Below are 17,730 nucleotides of genomic sequence, written 5' to 3' on the forward strand. Positions count from 1 at the left end.
TGCATTTGAAAACGCTCGTAATCTAACGCCTGCCTCCACTCGTAAAACAGATACAAGCGTCATAATGATTTTTGCCCTCCCGCGTCACTTCATACACAGAATATCTCCGCTAAACATGGTTCATCCGTCTGTGACCGCAGATAACTTCAGAACAAAATTGCCAATGTCTTTGCAATTGATACAAGTGACATATAAAAAGAAAACAGAGATGACTGCCTTCCAATATAAACAGTATTTGGCTATAGGCCTATTTTCAGTCATATTGAAATACATTTCATGTTCAATCAATTGAGTTTTATTTTGCTGTAGTCTACTGTCTGTAATGTGCATAAATATATTTCATGATTTGTATCACTACGTGCGAACCCACGTGACCAAAACCGAACTGGTTGGCACTAACTTCCCCTGAAAATAATTTGGCGACACTTGTTGGCAGTATGACTGAGAACGGTTGACTTCAGCTATCGATTACAACTTCCCGAGGTTTTATTTGTTGTGGAATGACTGATGATTTCCAAACGAAATGTTAGAGTTTGTTTTACCATTGTTTCTTGGCTTTTTGGCGCTCTACTTACTCAGCGTGCGATTCGGGAGAACAAGGCAAGTGGTGGATGAATTCATAGTTTATTTCAATTTTGTTGGTGTTCGCGTTGGTTGCTGTATGCTAGGAATTAAACTTTTGTCCAAACCTTTGGAAGTTGATCAACATAATTGTTGGAGAATCCTGGCCAAGTTTTTTTTAACACAAGTTCTTTATGTGACTGATATCAAGCAGTCGATTATTGTGACAAAGCATCAGACTTGAGGAAGAACATGAGCAGCTTTTAAAAAATTCGGCACACACATTTTAGACAAGTTCACAGTCCCTGATTAGAGGGGAACAATGGGCTTTGAGGTATAGACCTGAGTTTGAGGGATATAGATAGTATTGTAACAATGTAAATATTTTATGACATCAGCCTATGTATGCCTCTGAGTTTGTTCTTTGACCGTATTTTGCAAAATCTTAAATACCTGTATTATTTCCACTTGATAATACAGTGGGTTGTAGTTAATGAATGTCTTACATTTTATAAATTTGAGTCATTTAGCAGAGACTTATCCAGAGCTATTTGCGCAAGGACACATCGACCGTTCATGGGACTGTAAACACACTGTGTGTACCAAATGGCATCCTATTACCTTCATAGTACCGTACTTTTGACCAGGCTCGTTCTTTGGTCAAAAGTCGTGCACTACATAGGGAAAATGGTACCATTTGGGACTACAAATTCACTGTGTTCTCTGTAAGAAGTAGGTCAGCCACAAACAGTCTATAAAGGCATTTCTTTCAGCATTGTCTGTACTGGGCTGGTCAGCTCCCAGATGAGCACTCACTGAGGATTTGATTTGAGGATCAGACCTGGTGGGTTAAAATACCATTTTAACTATTTCTAATACTTTGAGCGTTTGCTCTATAGTCTAGAGTAGACTGCATGGAGTGCCGGATAGGCGAGATTTACAGTTTTGGGACCATTAAAAAAAAAATATATATATATTTTATTTCACCTTTATTTAACCAGGTAGGCCAGTTGAGAACAAGTTCTCATTTACAACTGCGAACTGGCCAAGCTAGAGCAAAGCAGTGCGACACAACACAGAGTTACACATGGGATAAACAAACATACAGTCAATAACACAATAGAAAAGTCTATATTCAGTGTGTGCAAATGTAATAGAGGTCGACCAATGATTTTTCAACGCCGATACCGGTTATTGGAGGACCAAAAAAAGCCGATATTGATTGATCGGCCGATTAAATAAAATAAAAATGTTATATTTGTAATAATGACAATTACAACAATACTGAATGAACAATGAACCCTTTTATTTGAACTTAATATAATACATCAATAAAATCAATTTAGTCTCAAATAAATAATGAAACATGCTCAATTTGGTTTAAATAATGCAAAAACAAAGTGTTGGAGAAGAAAGTAAAAGTGCAATATGTGCCATGTAAAAAAGCTAACGTTTAAGTTCCTTGCTCAGAACATGAGAACAGATGAAAGCTGGTGGTTCCTTTTATCATGAGTCTTCAATATTCCCAGGTAAGAAGTTTTAGGTTGTAGTTATTATAGGACTATTTCTCTCTATACCATTTGTATTCCATATACCTTTGACTATTGGATGTTCTAATAGGGACTTCAGTATTGCCAGCCTAATCTCGGGAGTTGATAGGCTTGATGTCATAAACAGCGCAATGCTTGAAGCATTGAGCTACTGGAAATCGCAGTAAAGTGCTGTTTGAATTAATGCTTACGAGCGTACTGCTGCCTACCACCGCTCAGTCAGACTGCTCTACAAATCATAGGCTTAACTGCTGCATATACCCCGACTCTGTTGCACAGAAAGCAAGAGAAGTGACACAATTTCCCTAGCTAAAAGAAATTCATGTTAGCAGGCAATATTAACTAAATATGGTTTAAAAATATATACTTGTGTATTGATTTTAACCTGTCTAGGACTGGGGTGCCGCTAGCGGCACCCCCCCCCCCACCCCCACTGAAAAGGCAGAGCCGCGAAATTCAATAATTTTTTTATTTTTTTAATATTTAACTTTCACACATTAAAGTCCAATACAGCTAATGAAAGACACAGATCTTGTGAATCCAGCCAACATGTCCGATTTTTTAAATACAGACAATATTTCAGATTTTCTAAGTGTCTTACAGCGAAAACACAATAAATCGTTATATTAGCATAGCACATGTGCAAACATTACCCCAGCATTGATTCTAGCCAAAGAGAGCGATAACGTAAACATCGCCAAAATATATAAATTTTTTCACTAACCTTCTCAGAATTCTTCAGATGACACTCCTGTAACATCACATTACAACATACATATACAGTTTGTTCGAAAATGTGCATATTTAGCCACCAAAATCATGGTTAGACAATGAGAAAAGTAGCCCAGCTGGTCAGAAAATGTCGTGCGCCATATTAGACAGTGATCTAGTCGTATACATAAATACTCATAAACGTGACTAAAAAATATAGGGTGGACAGCGATTGATAGACAATTTAATTCTTAATACAATCGCGGAATTACATTTTTTAAATTATCCTTACTTTTCAATACAGTTTGCGCCAAGCGAAGCTACGTCAAAAAAGATGGCGTCCTAAGCCATTAACATTTTTCGACAGAAACACGATTTATCATAATAAATTGTTCCTACTTTGAGCTGTTCTTCCATCAGAATCTTGGTCAAAGAATCCTTTCTTGGGTCTAATCGTCTTTTGGTCGAAAGCTGTCCTCTTGCCATGTAGAAATGCACATTGCGTTCGGCATGAACTGGAACGGTGCCCAGAGATTCACAGCGTCTCAGAAATAAATGTCCCAAAATCGCACTAAACGGATTAAAATTGCTATAAAACGCTTTAAATTAACTACCTTATGATATTTTTAACTCCTATAACGAGTAGAAACATGACCAGAGAAATATAACTGGCTACACTAATGCTTGGAAAAACAGTAGGTCGGTGTCCTCCGCGCGTATGACGCACCTAGAAAAGAGTTCCTACCTACACGTGTTTTTGTTTTATAGGGGCTGTGATTGGGCAATCGATACCATTCAAAGCGTCATCACGTAAAGGCATCCAGGGGAAGACGTAAGCAGTGTCCGTATACTCATAGCAATAACAGTGGCTTTAAAACTGACTCCAGAACAGGGGCCAAAATGTGTGAAATCTGACTCCATGTCAGGGAAATTGCTGTAGAATGAGTTCTGTTCCACTCAGAGACAAAATTTCAATGGCTATAGAAACTAGAGACTGTTTTATATCCAATAATAATAATAATATGCATATTGTACGATCAAGAATTTAGTAGGAAGCCGTTTCAAAAATTACACGATTTCCATAAATAGTGACAACAGCACCCCTAGCCTCTAGCCTGTATGCAAATGTTTGCCTGTTTGATGGTTCGTCGGAGGTTATAGCGGGATTTCTTATAAGGTTCCGGGTTAGAGTCCCGTTCCTTGAAAGCGGCAGCGCTAGCCTTTAGCTTAGTGTGGATGTTGCCTGTAATCCATGGCTTCTGGTTGGGGTATGTACAGTTGAAGTCGGAAGTTTACATACACCTTAGCCAAATACATTTAAACTCCGTTTTTCACAATTCCTGACATTTAATCCTAGAAAAAAATCCCTGTCTTAGGTCAGTTAGGATCACCACTTTATTTTAAGAATGTGAAATGTCAGAATAATAGTTGAGAGTGATTTATTTCAGCTTGTATTTCTTTCATCACATTCCCAGTGGGTCAGAATTTTACATACACTCAATTAGTATTTGGTAGCATTGGCTTTAAATTGTTTAACGTGGGTCAAACGCTTCGGGTAGCCTTCCACAAGCTTCCCACAATAAGTTGGGTGAATTTTGGCCCATTCCTCCTGACAGAGCTGGTGTAACTGAATCAGGTTTGTAGGTCTCCTTGCTCGCACACGCTTTTTCAGTTCTTCCCACACATTTTCTATAGGCTTGAGGTCAGGGCTTTGTAATGGCCACTCCAATACCTTGACTTTGTTGTCCTTAAGCCATTTTGCCACAACTTTGGAAGTATGCTTGGGTTCGTTGTCCATTTGGAAGAGCCATTTGCGACCAAGCTTCAACTTCCTGACTGATGTCTTGAGATGTAGCTTCAATATATCCACATAATTTTCCAACCTCATGATGCCATCTGTTTTATGAAGTGCACCAGCCCCTCCTGCAGCAAAGCACCCCGACAACATGATGGTGCCACTCCCGTGCTTCACGGTTGGGATGGTGTTCTTCGGTTTGCAAGCCTCCCCCTTTTTCCTCCAAACATGACGATGGTCATTATGGCCATACAGTTCTATTTTTGTTTCATCAGACCAGAGGACATTTCTCCAAAAAGTATGATCTTTGTCTCCATGTCCAGTTGCAAACCATAGTCTGGCCTTTTTATGGCGGTTTTGGAGCAGTGGCTTCTTCATTGCTGAGCAGCGTTTCAGGTTATGTCTATAGGACTCGTTTTACTGTGGATATAGATACTTTTGCACCTGTTGCTTTCAGCATCTTTACAAGGGCTTTGGCTGTTGTTCTGGGATTGATTTGCACTTTTCACACCAAAGTACGTTCATCTCTAGAAGACAGAACATGTCTCCTTCCTGAGTGGTATGATGGCTGCGTGGTCCCATGGTGTTTATACTTGCGTACTATTGTTTGTACAGATGAACGTGGTACCTTCAAGCGTTTGGGAATTGCTCCCAAGGATAAACCACACTTTTGGAGGTCTACAATCTTTTTTCTGAGGTCTTGGCTGATTTCTTTTTATTTTCCCAAGATGTCAAGCAAAGAGGCACTGAGTTTGAAGGTAGTCCTTGAAATACATGCACAGGTACACCTCCGATAGGCTAATTGACATCATTTGAGTCAATCATAGCTTCTAAAGCCATGACATAATTTTCTGGAATTTTCCAAGCTGTTTAAAGGCACAGTCAACTTCGTGTATGTAAACTTCTGACCCACTGGAATTGTGATACAGTGAATTATAAGTGAAATAATCTGTCTGTAAACAATTGTTGGAAAAATGACTTGTGTCATGCACAAAGTAGATGTCCTAACCGACTTGCCAAAACTATAGTTTGTTAACAGGAAATTTGTGGAGTGGTTGATAACGAGTTTTAATGACTCTAACCTAAGTGTATGTAAACTTCCGACATCAACTGTACGTACAGTCACTGTGGGGACGACGTCATCGATGCACTTATTAATGAGGCCAATGACTGATGTGGTGTACTCCACAATACCATTGGAGCAATCTCGGAACATATTCCAGTCTGTTCTAGCAAAACAGTGCTGTAGCTTAGCATCTGCTTCATCTGACCACTTTTTTAATTAATCTAGTCACTGGTGTTTTCTGCTTTAATTTCTGCTTGTAAACAGGAATCATGAGGATATCATTATTTTCACATTTGCCAAAATTAGGGCGAGGGAGAGCTTTGTATGTGTCTCTGTGTGTGGAGTAGAGGTCGTCCAGAGTCCCCCCCCCCCCCCCCCCCTCTGGTTGCACATTTAACATGCTGATAGAAATATGGTAAAACGCGATGGAGTTCATGTGTAGGGTTGTGGTAGTCATGAAATTTTGTCATCCGGTGATTGTCAAGCAAATAACTGCCGGTCTCATGGTTATTGACCATTAACATAAACACATTTAGAATTTCCTGGCTTCCACGCCTACAAGCCACTGATGCAGACCTTTGGAAAATCTACATTTTAAAAAGTCTAGTAAATCCATGTAATATAGCCTACACCATCACAATAAATCCATTATTCATTTTAGATGGGTCTACAGAAACATGATATGAAGAAAATATTGTCTATTTCAGAAGAACAGAATGGCAAACTCTGAGTTGTCCTTATGTTTGGTCCTGATTTGGCTATGCCATATGGCTGTGGGCTACACTAGTGCATTTAGCAGACAAAATTTGGTTAGAATTCTGTGGCATTATTTTATAGTATGAATACAATTGAACATAGCCTCATTAAATAGAAAGGACATTTTCTCCAACCGATTTCAGGGAGTGCGGCTATTCTGTTTTTAATGGTTAAAACTTTTTAAGGATTGCTGTTCCGTCAGCGGGACAGCTGTAAATCATTATGTCAAGATCACAGATTTTAGAGAAACAACAAATGTCGGTAGATATAAGTATCTTATATCGGCTGAAAGCTTAAAATCTTGTTAATATAACTGCACTGTCCAATTTACAGTAGCTATTACTGCGAGAAAATGCCATGCTATTGTTTGAGGAGAGCTCCTAACAACAAAACACTTTTTTCAACGCGTTAGGTTTGATAAATTCACCAATGAAGGTGAAATGTGTACTTCTGAAATCTTGCTCTGATTTATCATCCAAAGGGTCCCAGAAATAACATGAAGTGTCGTTTTTGTTAGATAAAATCATTTTACATATCCTAAAAAGGTCCATAAAGCATGCACGGTTGATTTTGTATTTCCACTCGTTCAATTTGCAATGAAAGGTATCTGTGGAAATCTCACCCTAAATGTTGTTTGAACGAGTCATCACGTACGTATCTATTCATGAGATCCTAGAAGGTAACAAGACTTCACTATTTCATTAGGGGTGTAGTATATCCTATAGGACACCATATTGTGTCAGAGAGCGACGCCTTCATGGCATGCCGATGACGTGGGCGGCCATCACTTGAACGACTTTATCTTTGTCAAATAAGCACCAATCGGGGTCAAAACAACGCTAGCTAGATAGCCAATGAGCTGGGCTTTACAGGAGTATCCAGAAACCATGGGCTACACTATATGTCGTAAAATGTAGGTACTAACCTTGTACGACAGCATGCCTTTTCATTATGGACCAAAATTATTCGGATAATTCAGAGTTATGAAGTTATGAAAACTGGTTGTTTTGCAAATGTTGAACTTATAATGTGGTTACTAATACTTGGAAAGCTAAATCAAAGTCCAAGTATACAGATTTGACGATATTCTTGCAGAAAAATGGAATTTGAATGTAAATTTCTCCTTCACGATTTTCCCAAATGTACCTGGGGACTTCACACTAAAGGTCTTGTAGGTCAGTCATTCTTAAAGTTATCCGTCTGAAACTTTTCTTATACACTGCTGCCATCTTGTGGACACTATTGGAATTACAGAGTGATGGCGATAACTATGACTTTTCTCTTGCATTTCAAAGATGATGGTAGAAAAATACTGTATTTTTTGTATTTTCTTCTACCAGATCTATTGTGTTATATTCTCCTACATTCAATTCACATTTCCACAAACTTCAAAGTGTTTGGTTTCAAATGGTACCAAGAATATGCATATCCTTGCTTCAGGGCCTGAACTACAGGCAGTTAGATTTGGGTATGTCATTTAGGCGAAAAGTGAAAGAGAAAGAAACAGGTCCTCCTATATGCTTAATTTAGAGTTATTTATCCAACTTTAGTTGTGATACATACGTTGGGCTATATGTTTTGATTTTTAATAGATTCTGCATGATGTGACTCTAATGATGATTTGGAAAAAGTTGCATGAAAGGCATGAGCTCTGCTTTTTTTTTTTTTGTGCTGGCTGTACACACTTCATCAGTCTCTCATTCACAATTTGACAAGTACTTGATAATACCTCAAATTTCCTGGTGGCATCCCAATTGTGTGGATGTAATGCCCCTAAAAAAAAATCCTTGCCTTTTGTGGCCATTGTGCCTTTGGGCTGAATATAATAATTATAATAATAATTATACAACTTTCCACGTTTACTTTTCGTCGGCCAAGAAGATGAGTAGGCCTAACAAACAGCAAAAGCACTAGCCTATGTCAATCTACTATCCCCCATAGTGAAAATGATCTTCCCCAAACTTGAACGCTGCTTAGGCTCTACACCCATTGTGCTTAATTTTAAGTTATTTGGCCACTTTAATTGTGATACAAACCTTACCAAAACATATAGGCCTATGGGCTTGGCTACATGAGGTGTGCGACTATGATAAAAATAAATAAAAAGGCGTGCCGTTTCTTGCCTTACTGCACACAAGCTGGGCATCATTCACAAGTACTAGGCTAATATTGTCACCAATCAGACTATTATTAATTTAATCTTGTCTTTACATATACTAAATCATGTGTGAATTTTGGGGGATTTATAATGGGCCATTATCATGCACCTGTCTCAAAGCAGGGGATAGGGGGAAAACAATACGTCATTTATGTACTTAAATAGCGAATGGAGGATGCTTTTCCACGTGGTTTATTTTCATGCCAGCCAGGTAGGCTATACTCCAGTTGTAAAGAGAAGCAATGTGCTTAATATTAGGAAAGTTGAGAAAAATATATAGTAGACCTAGCCTATAGAAAGCGGATGGGATGCTTTTTTTTTATTTGAGATTTTTTTTTGCATAGCCAATAGAAATTTTGTGCAACATGGGCTCTCATGAAGTGTTTGATTAGATTTTCGATTAGATTTTGCTTGACGTCAGAGTGATTAGAGGAACAATAGAGTGCTGAGTACTAGGCAGTTAGCGAGTTTGGTAGGCTACTAATGATCAGCAGCATCATATCTTGGAGAAGCCTAATTACCGTGACCAAATGGTCAGGATGGAATTTGACTGCCGGTGTGGCGGTAATACGGTCACTGTAAAAGCCCTAGTCAGGTGTACTAGCAAGGCAGAGGTCCTGGGTTCGAGCCGCGTTATGAGCCGAATCAGGAAGAAGCGGTCTAATTGATACACTGCAATGTGGACATCTGTTCTAATATTGTTACTGATGCATGGGGTCCTTATTCTGATGCTGGCCTATCCAAATGTGCTCACTGCTGGCAGACACTATCAGACTCCCTGATTGCTTCTGACAAGTGGCTGGCAGGCAGGCAGTAGTGTGGACTAGGTGGGGGGCACAAGCACAGCAACAACAATTAAGCCTGGGCTGAGACTTGTCAGCTTGAGGCCTCACAGATAGCAGATCGTCTCATGACCCGCTCTCTCCACACTAGCCCTGGGATGGATAAGCACACACATGTTAGTTTAGCACTGGCGTTGCACAGATTAGTATTGTTTTGTTGATCTCATGCATTATTTTGTGGCAAAGAAGACTGATCTGTGCTGCACCAAGTAAGCTCCAGATACAGAGTGTCTTCCTTGCATAAGACTTGTTTCAAAAACAAGTACACAGCACAGGAAGGATGATGTAACAGTTAGCCTATCTATTTGTTTTCAATGGCACAATGCTTTGTAGGATAATCCACCTTACAATGTTGCCTCAATTTCATCAGTATGATGACCCACTGACATTGTGTGTCTATAGGGCAAAGATGGGATAAGATGAAGGGTAACATTGTGCCCCTAGGTCAGCCACTGTATGCTAATAGTCTAGTGTACACACCCTGTGGCTATAGACTATATAAGCAAATGTCTCGCCAGCTCTACCTCCTAACTGGTCAAATTAATGCTGATTGGTAAACATATCCCTAAGCTTCAAAAATCATAATATGAAGGGCATTATGATTCTATGTCATGCATATAAAAGCGTTATGAATGCTACATACCACCCCTCTATGTAAAGTGTTAGCAAAATATTTGATAATAGCTTTTTGAAGCGGCTAGTTTTGTATTCATTTTCTGGCCACTATCATCCACAATAAAGGAGAAATAATGTTCTGTGCTTAGGCCTAGCTTTTAAGTGGAGTAAATATTAGGCCTGTCCAGTGTGTGTGTGTGTCTGTTGACAGGATCAAAAAATTGCCCCCAGCATTTCTTTAGGCCAAATCTAATGCATGCATGGTTGTTACTGCACCCGCCAACACCACGGTTATTAATAGCCCATCATGGCATTCCTTGGCCTAGGGACAGAAACATATTTTTGTTGCCTCTGATTCTGATAGCCTTAAACAGCAAATGTTTGTCAAAGCTTGGTGATTTGAAAATAAAAGAAACCATAGTAACATTAGATGTGATAAGAGCCTCAAAGGGAGCAACATATGGATAGGAAGAGAAGAGCATATTTAATTAGAACCATAGGATAGAGAGAACAGCAGTGAAAGATTTACAGTGTTACATTTCCTTGGGCTTTGTAATCGCTCTGAGCTATGACATTGCTATGCAGGACTCACTCCTATGTTGCCTTTGTAATTGTTTCCCATCTGCATTCACTTAAGATACAACTGTTTGAGCTGGATACCGTTTGTTAGAACCTGGAGTGATTCCTGCTCTGTCAGCTAATTCGGCCTGAGATGATGCTCTGTGGCATGTCTGTGTGTTCAGTCTTCAGGCTCTAAATGATTTATTCAGTATACCTTGCTGACCAGTAGGTGCTGTATTTGTTTGTTACACTCTATGTGATAAAGGAGAATGGGGATTGGTTGTAGCTGATACCAATCCACCTTGAAGGTTTGGGAGACACCTGATCACATGGTACTCCTTGTCTCATGAATATTGCAAAGATGTTCGTAGTTTCTTTGTCCTTAAAACCTCTGGGATATGTGTCAACAACAGCCAGTGAAATTGCAGGACACCAAATTCAGAACAACAGAAATCCCATAATTAAAATTCCTCATACAAGTATTATACACCATTTTAAAGATAAACTTATTGTAAATCCAGCCACAGTGTCCGATTTCAAATAGGCTTTACGGCGAAAGCACATCAAACGATTATGTTAGGTCAGCACCTAGTCACAGAAAACCATACAGCCATTTTCCAGCCAAGGAGAGGGCTCACAAAAGTCAGAAATAGTGATTAAATTAATCACTAACCTTTGATCTTCATCAGATGGCACTCACAGGACTTCATGTTACACAATAAATGTGTGTTTTGTTCGATAAAGTTTAACTTTATGTCCAAAAACCTAATTTGAAATTGGTGTTATGTTCAGAAATGCATTGTCTCAAACAAACATCCGGTGAAAGTGCAGAGAGCCACATCAAATTACAGAAATACTCATAATAAACATTGATAAAAGATACAAGTGTTTTGCATAGAATTATAGATAAACTTCTCCTTAATGCAACCGCTGTGTCAGATTTCAAAAAGGCTTTACGGCGAAAGCACACCTTGCGACTATGTTAGGTCAGCACCTAGCCATAGAAAAACAGACAGCCATTTTCCAAAGAAGGAGAGGTCACAAAAGTCAGAAATAGCGTTATAAATATTCACTTACCTTTGATCTTCATCGGAATGCACTCCCAGGAATCCCAGTTCCACAATAAATATTAGTTTTGTTCGATAAAGTCCAATATTTATGTCCAAATACCTCCTTTTTGTTCGTGCGTTTAGCACAGTAATCCAAATGCTCAATGGGCGATCGCTTAGTTCAGACAAAAAGTCATAAAAGTTATATTACAGTTCGTAGAAACATGTCAAACAATGTATAGAATCAATCTTTAGGATGTTTTTATCATAAGTCTTCAATAATGTTTCAACCGGACAATTCCTTTGTCTTTAGAAAGGAAAAGGAACGCAGTTAACTCTCACGGGTGCGCGTGTGACTGAGCTCATGGCATTCTGCCAGACACCTGACTCAAACAGCTCTTATTCTCTCCCCCTTCACAGTAGAAGCCTGAAACAAGGTTCTAAAGACTGTTGACATCTAGTGGAAGCCTTAGGAAGTGCAATATGACCCCATAGACACTGTATATTCGATAGGCAATGACTTGAAAAACTGCAAACCTCAGATTTCCCACTTCCTGGTTGGATTTCTTCTCAGGTTTTTGCCTGCCATATGAGTTCTGTTATACTCACAGACATCATTCAATCAGTTTTAGAAACTTCAGAGTGTTTTCTATCCAAATCTATGCATATTCTAGCTTTTGGGCCTGAGTAGCAGGCAGTTTACTCTGGGCACCTTATTATCCCAGTCCCAAAGAATTTAAGTTCTAATCACTTAGGCTTGCATTTATATTGTATTTGAATCAGTCAGATCTATGTTTTCTCTTATTTCATCTGAAAGATTTTAGATGGATATATTTGTTATGACATACTGTATATCTGATTTTACCTAATGTAAAATACAAATTTCTTATGTTTTTCTCTATTATAGGAGAGATGGGGAGCCTCCACTTATAAATGGTTGGATTCCATTCCTTGGGAAGGCTTTGGAGTTTGGGAAGAATGCACATGGATTTCTGGCAGCACACAAGGAGAAACATGGAGATGTATTTACTGTGCTGATTGCTGGTGGGTAATAGTAGTGTTTAATGTATACATTTTATCATAGTATGGTTAAAAAAGGAGCAAAGGAATTTTGCTGAAATGTTTGATAAAATGTATATGTATTGTGCTTCTTACGAAATAATCCTCTTTAAATGGTCTTTAAAAACAGTGAAGTTACTAACAATATGATTAGACAGTACATTACACATGTTTCATGTTTATTGACATACAATCCTGTCCTCACGTTTCCCCCTCAGGCAAATACATGACCTTCATAATGAATCCGTTGCTGTATCCGTATGTCATCAAACATCAAAAACAGCTGGACTTCCATGAGTTTTTTGACCAAGTGGCCCCCTTGACGTTCGGCTTCCCCCCTGTCAGAAGCGGCAAGTTCCCCGGTATGGGCGAGCACGTCCAGAGGTCCTTCCGTCTTCTACAGGGCGAGAACCTCAATAACCTGACAGAGACCATGATGGGAAATCTCATGCTTGTGTTCCGACAAGACTACCTTACTGGGGAGAGCGAGTGGAGGACTGAAAGTGTGTACCAACTCTGCAATTCGATCATGTTTGAGGCTACTTTCCTGACCCTGTTTGGCAAGCCTGCCCATACCAGCAGACACAGCGGAATGGTGACGCTTCGAGAGGACTTTGTCAAGTTCGACACCATGTTTCCCCTCCTCATTGCCAGGATCCCCATCTCTCTGCTGGGAGGAACCAAGGCCATCCGGGATAAACTGATCAGCTACTTCCACCCTCAGAGAATGTCTCGATGGTCCAACACCTCAGGGTTCATAAAGGAAAGAGCAGCACTGTTTGAACAGTATGACTCCATGGGAGATGTGGATAAAGCAGGTAAACACAGTTGATATACTGTAGCACCTGGCTGTCCTTTTTTATACATTTCTATGCAATACTTTATCTTACTTGCTAAATTTGACAACCGGTATGTAAACCTACTGTATCTCAGTAACACTTAACCTTACCTTTACTATATGCCCTTATACATTCACAGTAATAACTGACATAAACACATTGTATTACTATGTAGATGCTTTTCTCTCTGTATACAGCTACAACATAAAATGTTCTACTTGGACTTCACAAGGACATTCCAAACCTCAGTTGTAACTCTTACCGAGTAACTCTGGGTATGTCTTGCCCAGTACCCTGCCCTGAGTCACTGTTGCTAGCCGGCTACCACTCGGTACTCTACTCTGCACCTTGGAGACTGCTGCCCTATCTACAGTTGAAGTCGGATGTTTACATACACCTTAGCCAAATACATTTAAACTCCGTTTTTCACAATTCCTGACAATTAATCCTAGTAAAAGAATCTCTGTCTTAAGTCAGTTAGGATCACCACTTTATTTTAAGAATGTGAAATGTCAGAAAAATAGTAGAGTGATTTATTTATTTCAGCTTTTATTTATTTCATCACATTCCCAGTGGGTCAGAAGTTTACATACACTCAATTAGTATTTGGTATCATTGCCTTTAAATTGTTTAACGTGGGTCAAACGTTTCGGGTAGCCTTCCACAAGCTTCCCACAATAAGTTGGGTGAATTTTGGCCCATTCCTCCTGACAGAGCTGGTGTAACTGAGTCAGGTTTGTAGGTCTCCTTGCTCGCACATACTTTTTCAGTTCTGCCCACATATTTCCTTATAATTGAGCTCGGGGCTTTGTGATGGCCACTCCAATACCTTGACTTTGTTGTCCTTAAGCCATTTTGCCACAACTTTGGAAGTATGCTTGGGGTCATTGTCCATTTGGAAGACCCATTTGCAACCAAACTTTAACTTCCTGATTGATGTCTTGAGATGTAGCTTCAATATATCCACATAGTTTCCAACCTCATGATGCCATCTATTTTGTGAAGTGCACCAGTCCCTCCTGCAGCAAAGCACCCCCACAACATGATGGTGCCTCTCCAGTGCCTCACGGTTGGGATGGTGTTCTTCGGCTTGCAAGCCTCCCTCTTTTTCCTCCAAACATGATGATGGTCATTATGGCCAAACAGTTCTAATTTTGTTTCACCAGACCAGAGGACATTTCTCCAAAAAGTACGATCTTTGTCCCCATGTGTAGTTGCAAACCGTGGTCTTGCTTTTTCTGGGGCGGTTTTGGAGCAGTGCGTACTATTGTTTGTACAGATGAACGTGGTACCTTCAGGCGTTTGGAAATTGCTCCCAAGGATAAACCAGACTTGTGGAGGTCTACAATTGTGTTTCGGAGGTCTTGGCAGATTTCTTTTGGTTTTCCCATGTTCTCAAGCAAAGAGGCAGAGTTTGAAGGTAGGCCTTGAAATACATCCACAGGTACACCTCCGATTGACTCAAATGATGTCAGTTAGCCTATCAGAAGCTTCTAAAGCCATAACATCATTTTCTGGAATTTTCCAAGCTGTTTAAATGCACAGTCAACATAGTGTATGTAAACTTCTGACCCTCTGGAATTGTGATACAGTGAAATAATCTGTCTGTAAACAATTGTTGGAGAAATTACTTGTCACGCACAAAGTAGATGTCCTAACCGACTTGCCAAAACTATAGTTAACAAGAAATTTGAGGAGTGGTTGAAAAACGAGTTTTAATGACTCCAACCTAAGTTTATGTAAACTTCCGACTTCAACTGTAAGTGATTTGGGCCATAAACGGTTCCTCCCCTTATCAGTACTGCCACATGTGACTGTTTCCCCTGCACTCAGCCCCTCCCAAGCTTCATTATGGCACCCCTCATGTCTTTATTATAACTAATGATTATTGTTATATTATTAGTTTAAGATCAGAAATCCAAACCCATCAACATGATTCCATTTGTGTTATTTCATAGTTTTGATGTCTTCACTATTATTCTACAATGTAGAAAATAGTCAAATTAAAGAAAACCCCTGGAATGAGCACGTGTCTACTTTGGACTGGTACTGTGTGTGTGTGTGTGTGTGTGTGTGTGTGTGTGTGTGTGTGTGTGTGTGTGTATGCATGTGTGTATATATATACCACCAGCAGTATTCGCAGCAGTAACGCCAGGTCCATGGTTAAGATAACTGACAAGTCTTCTCATCTCTTCAAGTGCTTGTGCCTGCATGAGTATGTAGTTTTTGGCGAGGAGCAAAGTGGCTATTTTTGATAACTTCCGTACGGATGGGCTGTGCGCGTAGGGGATCACCGACCGCAGTTCATCGAGCGCGTCGTTCAGGTCGTGCATCCTCCTCCTCTCTCGGGCGTTAATGTTGAGCCTCAGCACCTTCTGCTCTTTGTGTTTCTTACCTGCTGCGTCACATTTGGCCATTGATGCCATGAGCCTTTCCTCTGGAAAAAGCACCATGTCACTCCGACCAATGCCATCACTGTCATCATCCTGACTCTGCTCCCCACCACTGCTCTCCGCTGCTGCAGCGGTGTTCTTTAAAAAATCCCCATACTTTACGCACAACGATTCGGATGGGAAGCCAAGTGTTCCCGCCCGACATCCGGCCATTGTTCCCGGTTGTGAGTGCTCTTGATCAAAACGGATGGGTGATTGTCGGTCTCTTGGAGAGGGAGACAGTCCTATGCTAGAGCCCAATCTGAAAGAATCCATCCTTTTGCGTCCAATCGCTGGATCTTTGTGAAGGTCTCGCCACTACAGCGTTCTGTGTGCGCAGTCCTGTTGAGTCAGTCGTTCTTGCCCTGGTTTCTGCCTGTCGCTTTAGTAAATCTTGATGTTACACTTGTCCTGTGACTGTTTAAGATGACACAGTACCGTGCGCCCTAAGAGGTTCACCTTCACGAGATAGTGAAACACCACATTAGGAAAAGCATGAGCCAGGCAGTTTTCTACTTGATTAACTCCAGGCAGTAGTGAGACATTTATTTTATGGACCAAATCGAGAGACTACAACCCATGCGTAATAAGCTAGCTACATTGTGATGCCATTGCCCATCGTTTACGTTAATGTGCGCTGCCATGACAGGGTTGATGATCATGGTTGCATCCCGTGTCAATCATTGGTTTAAATCATAAAACAAATCAGTTGACTTGACTACTGTTTTAAAGGCATAGTAAAGATAACTCTGTGGCTTTGGGCAGCATAGCCCAGGTGTATGTTGGACTAGTCCATAGGCTACTGGTCTGTGCCTTTCTTTCAGGTAAAATAATATCCACACATCTGAGTTTATTTGGCTTGAACATGCAATATATTTCTGCCAAAGTATGATTTAGAAATTATTTGGAAAAGACAACATTTAGTAAAATATCAATTATTTTATAGTTCCAAATATCAAACAAAATCAACCAGACAAGGGCCATATTTCACAAGGAGTCCTTTTACCAGTTCAACTAAACAATTGATTATACCATAAGCTCCTCCCTTAGGGTAGAGCCCCAGTTATGAGACTTCTTAGCTACAGTGGATGGAACATAAAGTCTATAAGTCTATTCTTCTATACATTAACCATAATGGCACATTGACTTGATGCTCCTTGCTGCATGCTTGTGTTTCCTTATTCTTTTTGTCTGGATGTTACCTATTAGTTATACAATTTCATTAATAATAAAAACTATTATTACTTTTTCAGATTGGAGAGGTGAAGAGACTGCTGACCAGCAGTGGACATAATACTGCCCTTGAAGGATAACGTAACTCTCAACTGTAACTACACTACCAGCATCTCCTGATCTCTTCTGGTACATCCAATTCACAAGGGACTCTCCTCAGTATGTCCACGTTTTGTCACATTCACAGGATACAGCAGGTGTAAAACAGTACATTGAAATGCTTACTTTCAAGCTCTTTCCCAACAATGCAGAATAAATGTAACACAGATTACAGAAAAACAAGAAATGAGAAGAAAAAACCCCACAAGAGTGCAAGTTATGTACAGGTCAGTTCCAGTACCATTATATTACAATGTGCAGGGCTACTGAAGTGATCAAGGTAGGTACACAACATGACCAACAGTATGTAGACACCTGCTTGTCAAACATCATTCCAAAATCATGGGCATTAATAGGGAGTTGGTCCCCCTTTTGATGCTATAACAGCCTCCACTCTTCTGGGA

At 39.9% G+C, this 17,730-nt stretch overlaps 2 protein-coding genes across 2 annotated transcripts; one reads left to right on the top strand and one right to left on the bottom strand.

The window, feature by feature from the left end:
* Positions 1–407: 407 nt before the first annotated feature.
* LOC129823998 (cytochrome P450 7B1-like) lies at positions 408–15,588 on the top strand. The gene is made up of 3 exons (XM_055883235.1): positions 408–600; positions 12,572–12,708; positions 12,942–15,588. The coding sequence occupies exons 1-3, from the start codon at positions 524–526 to the stop codon at positions 13,553–13,555; spliced, it is 828 nt and encodes a 275-aa protein (XP_055739210.1). The 5' UTR covers positions 408–523; the 3' UTR covers positions 13,556–15,588.
* LOC129824601 (class E basic helix-loop-helix protein 22-like) lies at positions 13,808–16,663 on the bottom strand. Its single transcript, XM_055884285.1, has 2 exons — positions 15,688–16,663; positions 13,808–13,929 (listed from the first exon to the last, which is right to left on the bottom strand). Exons 1-2 carry the CDS (start codon positions 16,268–16,270, stop codon positions 13,808–13,810), a joined length of 705 nt encoding a protein of 234 aa, XP_055740260.1. The 5' UTR covers positions 16,271–16,663.
* Between the last annotated feature and the right edge of the window lie 1,067 nt (positions 16,664–17,730).

This window comes from Salvelinus fontinalis, chromosome 26 (assembly GCF_029448725.1).
Source record: "Salvelinus fontinalis isolate EN_2023a chromosome 26, ASM2944872v1, whole genome shotgun sequence".
Lineage (NCBI taxonomy): Eukaryota > Metazoa > Chordata > Actinopteri > Salmoniformes > Salmonidae > Salvelinus > Salvelinus fontinalis.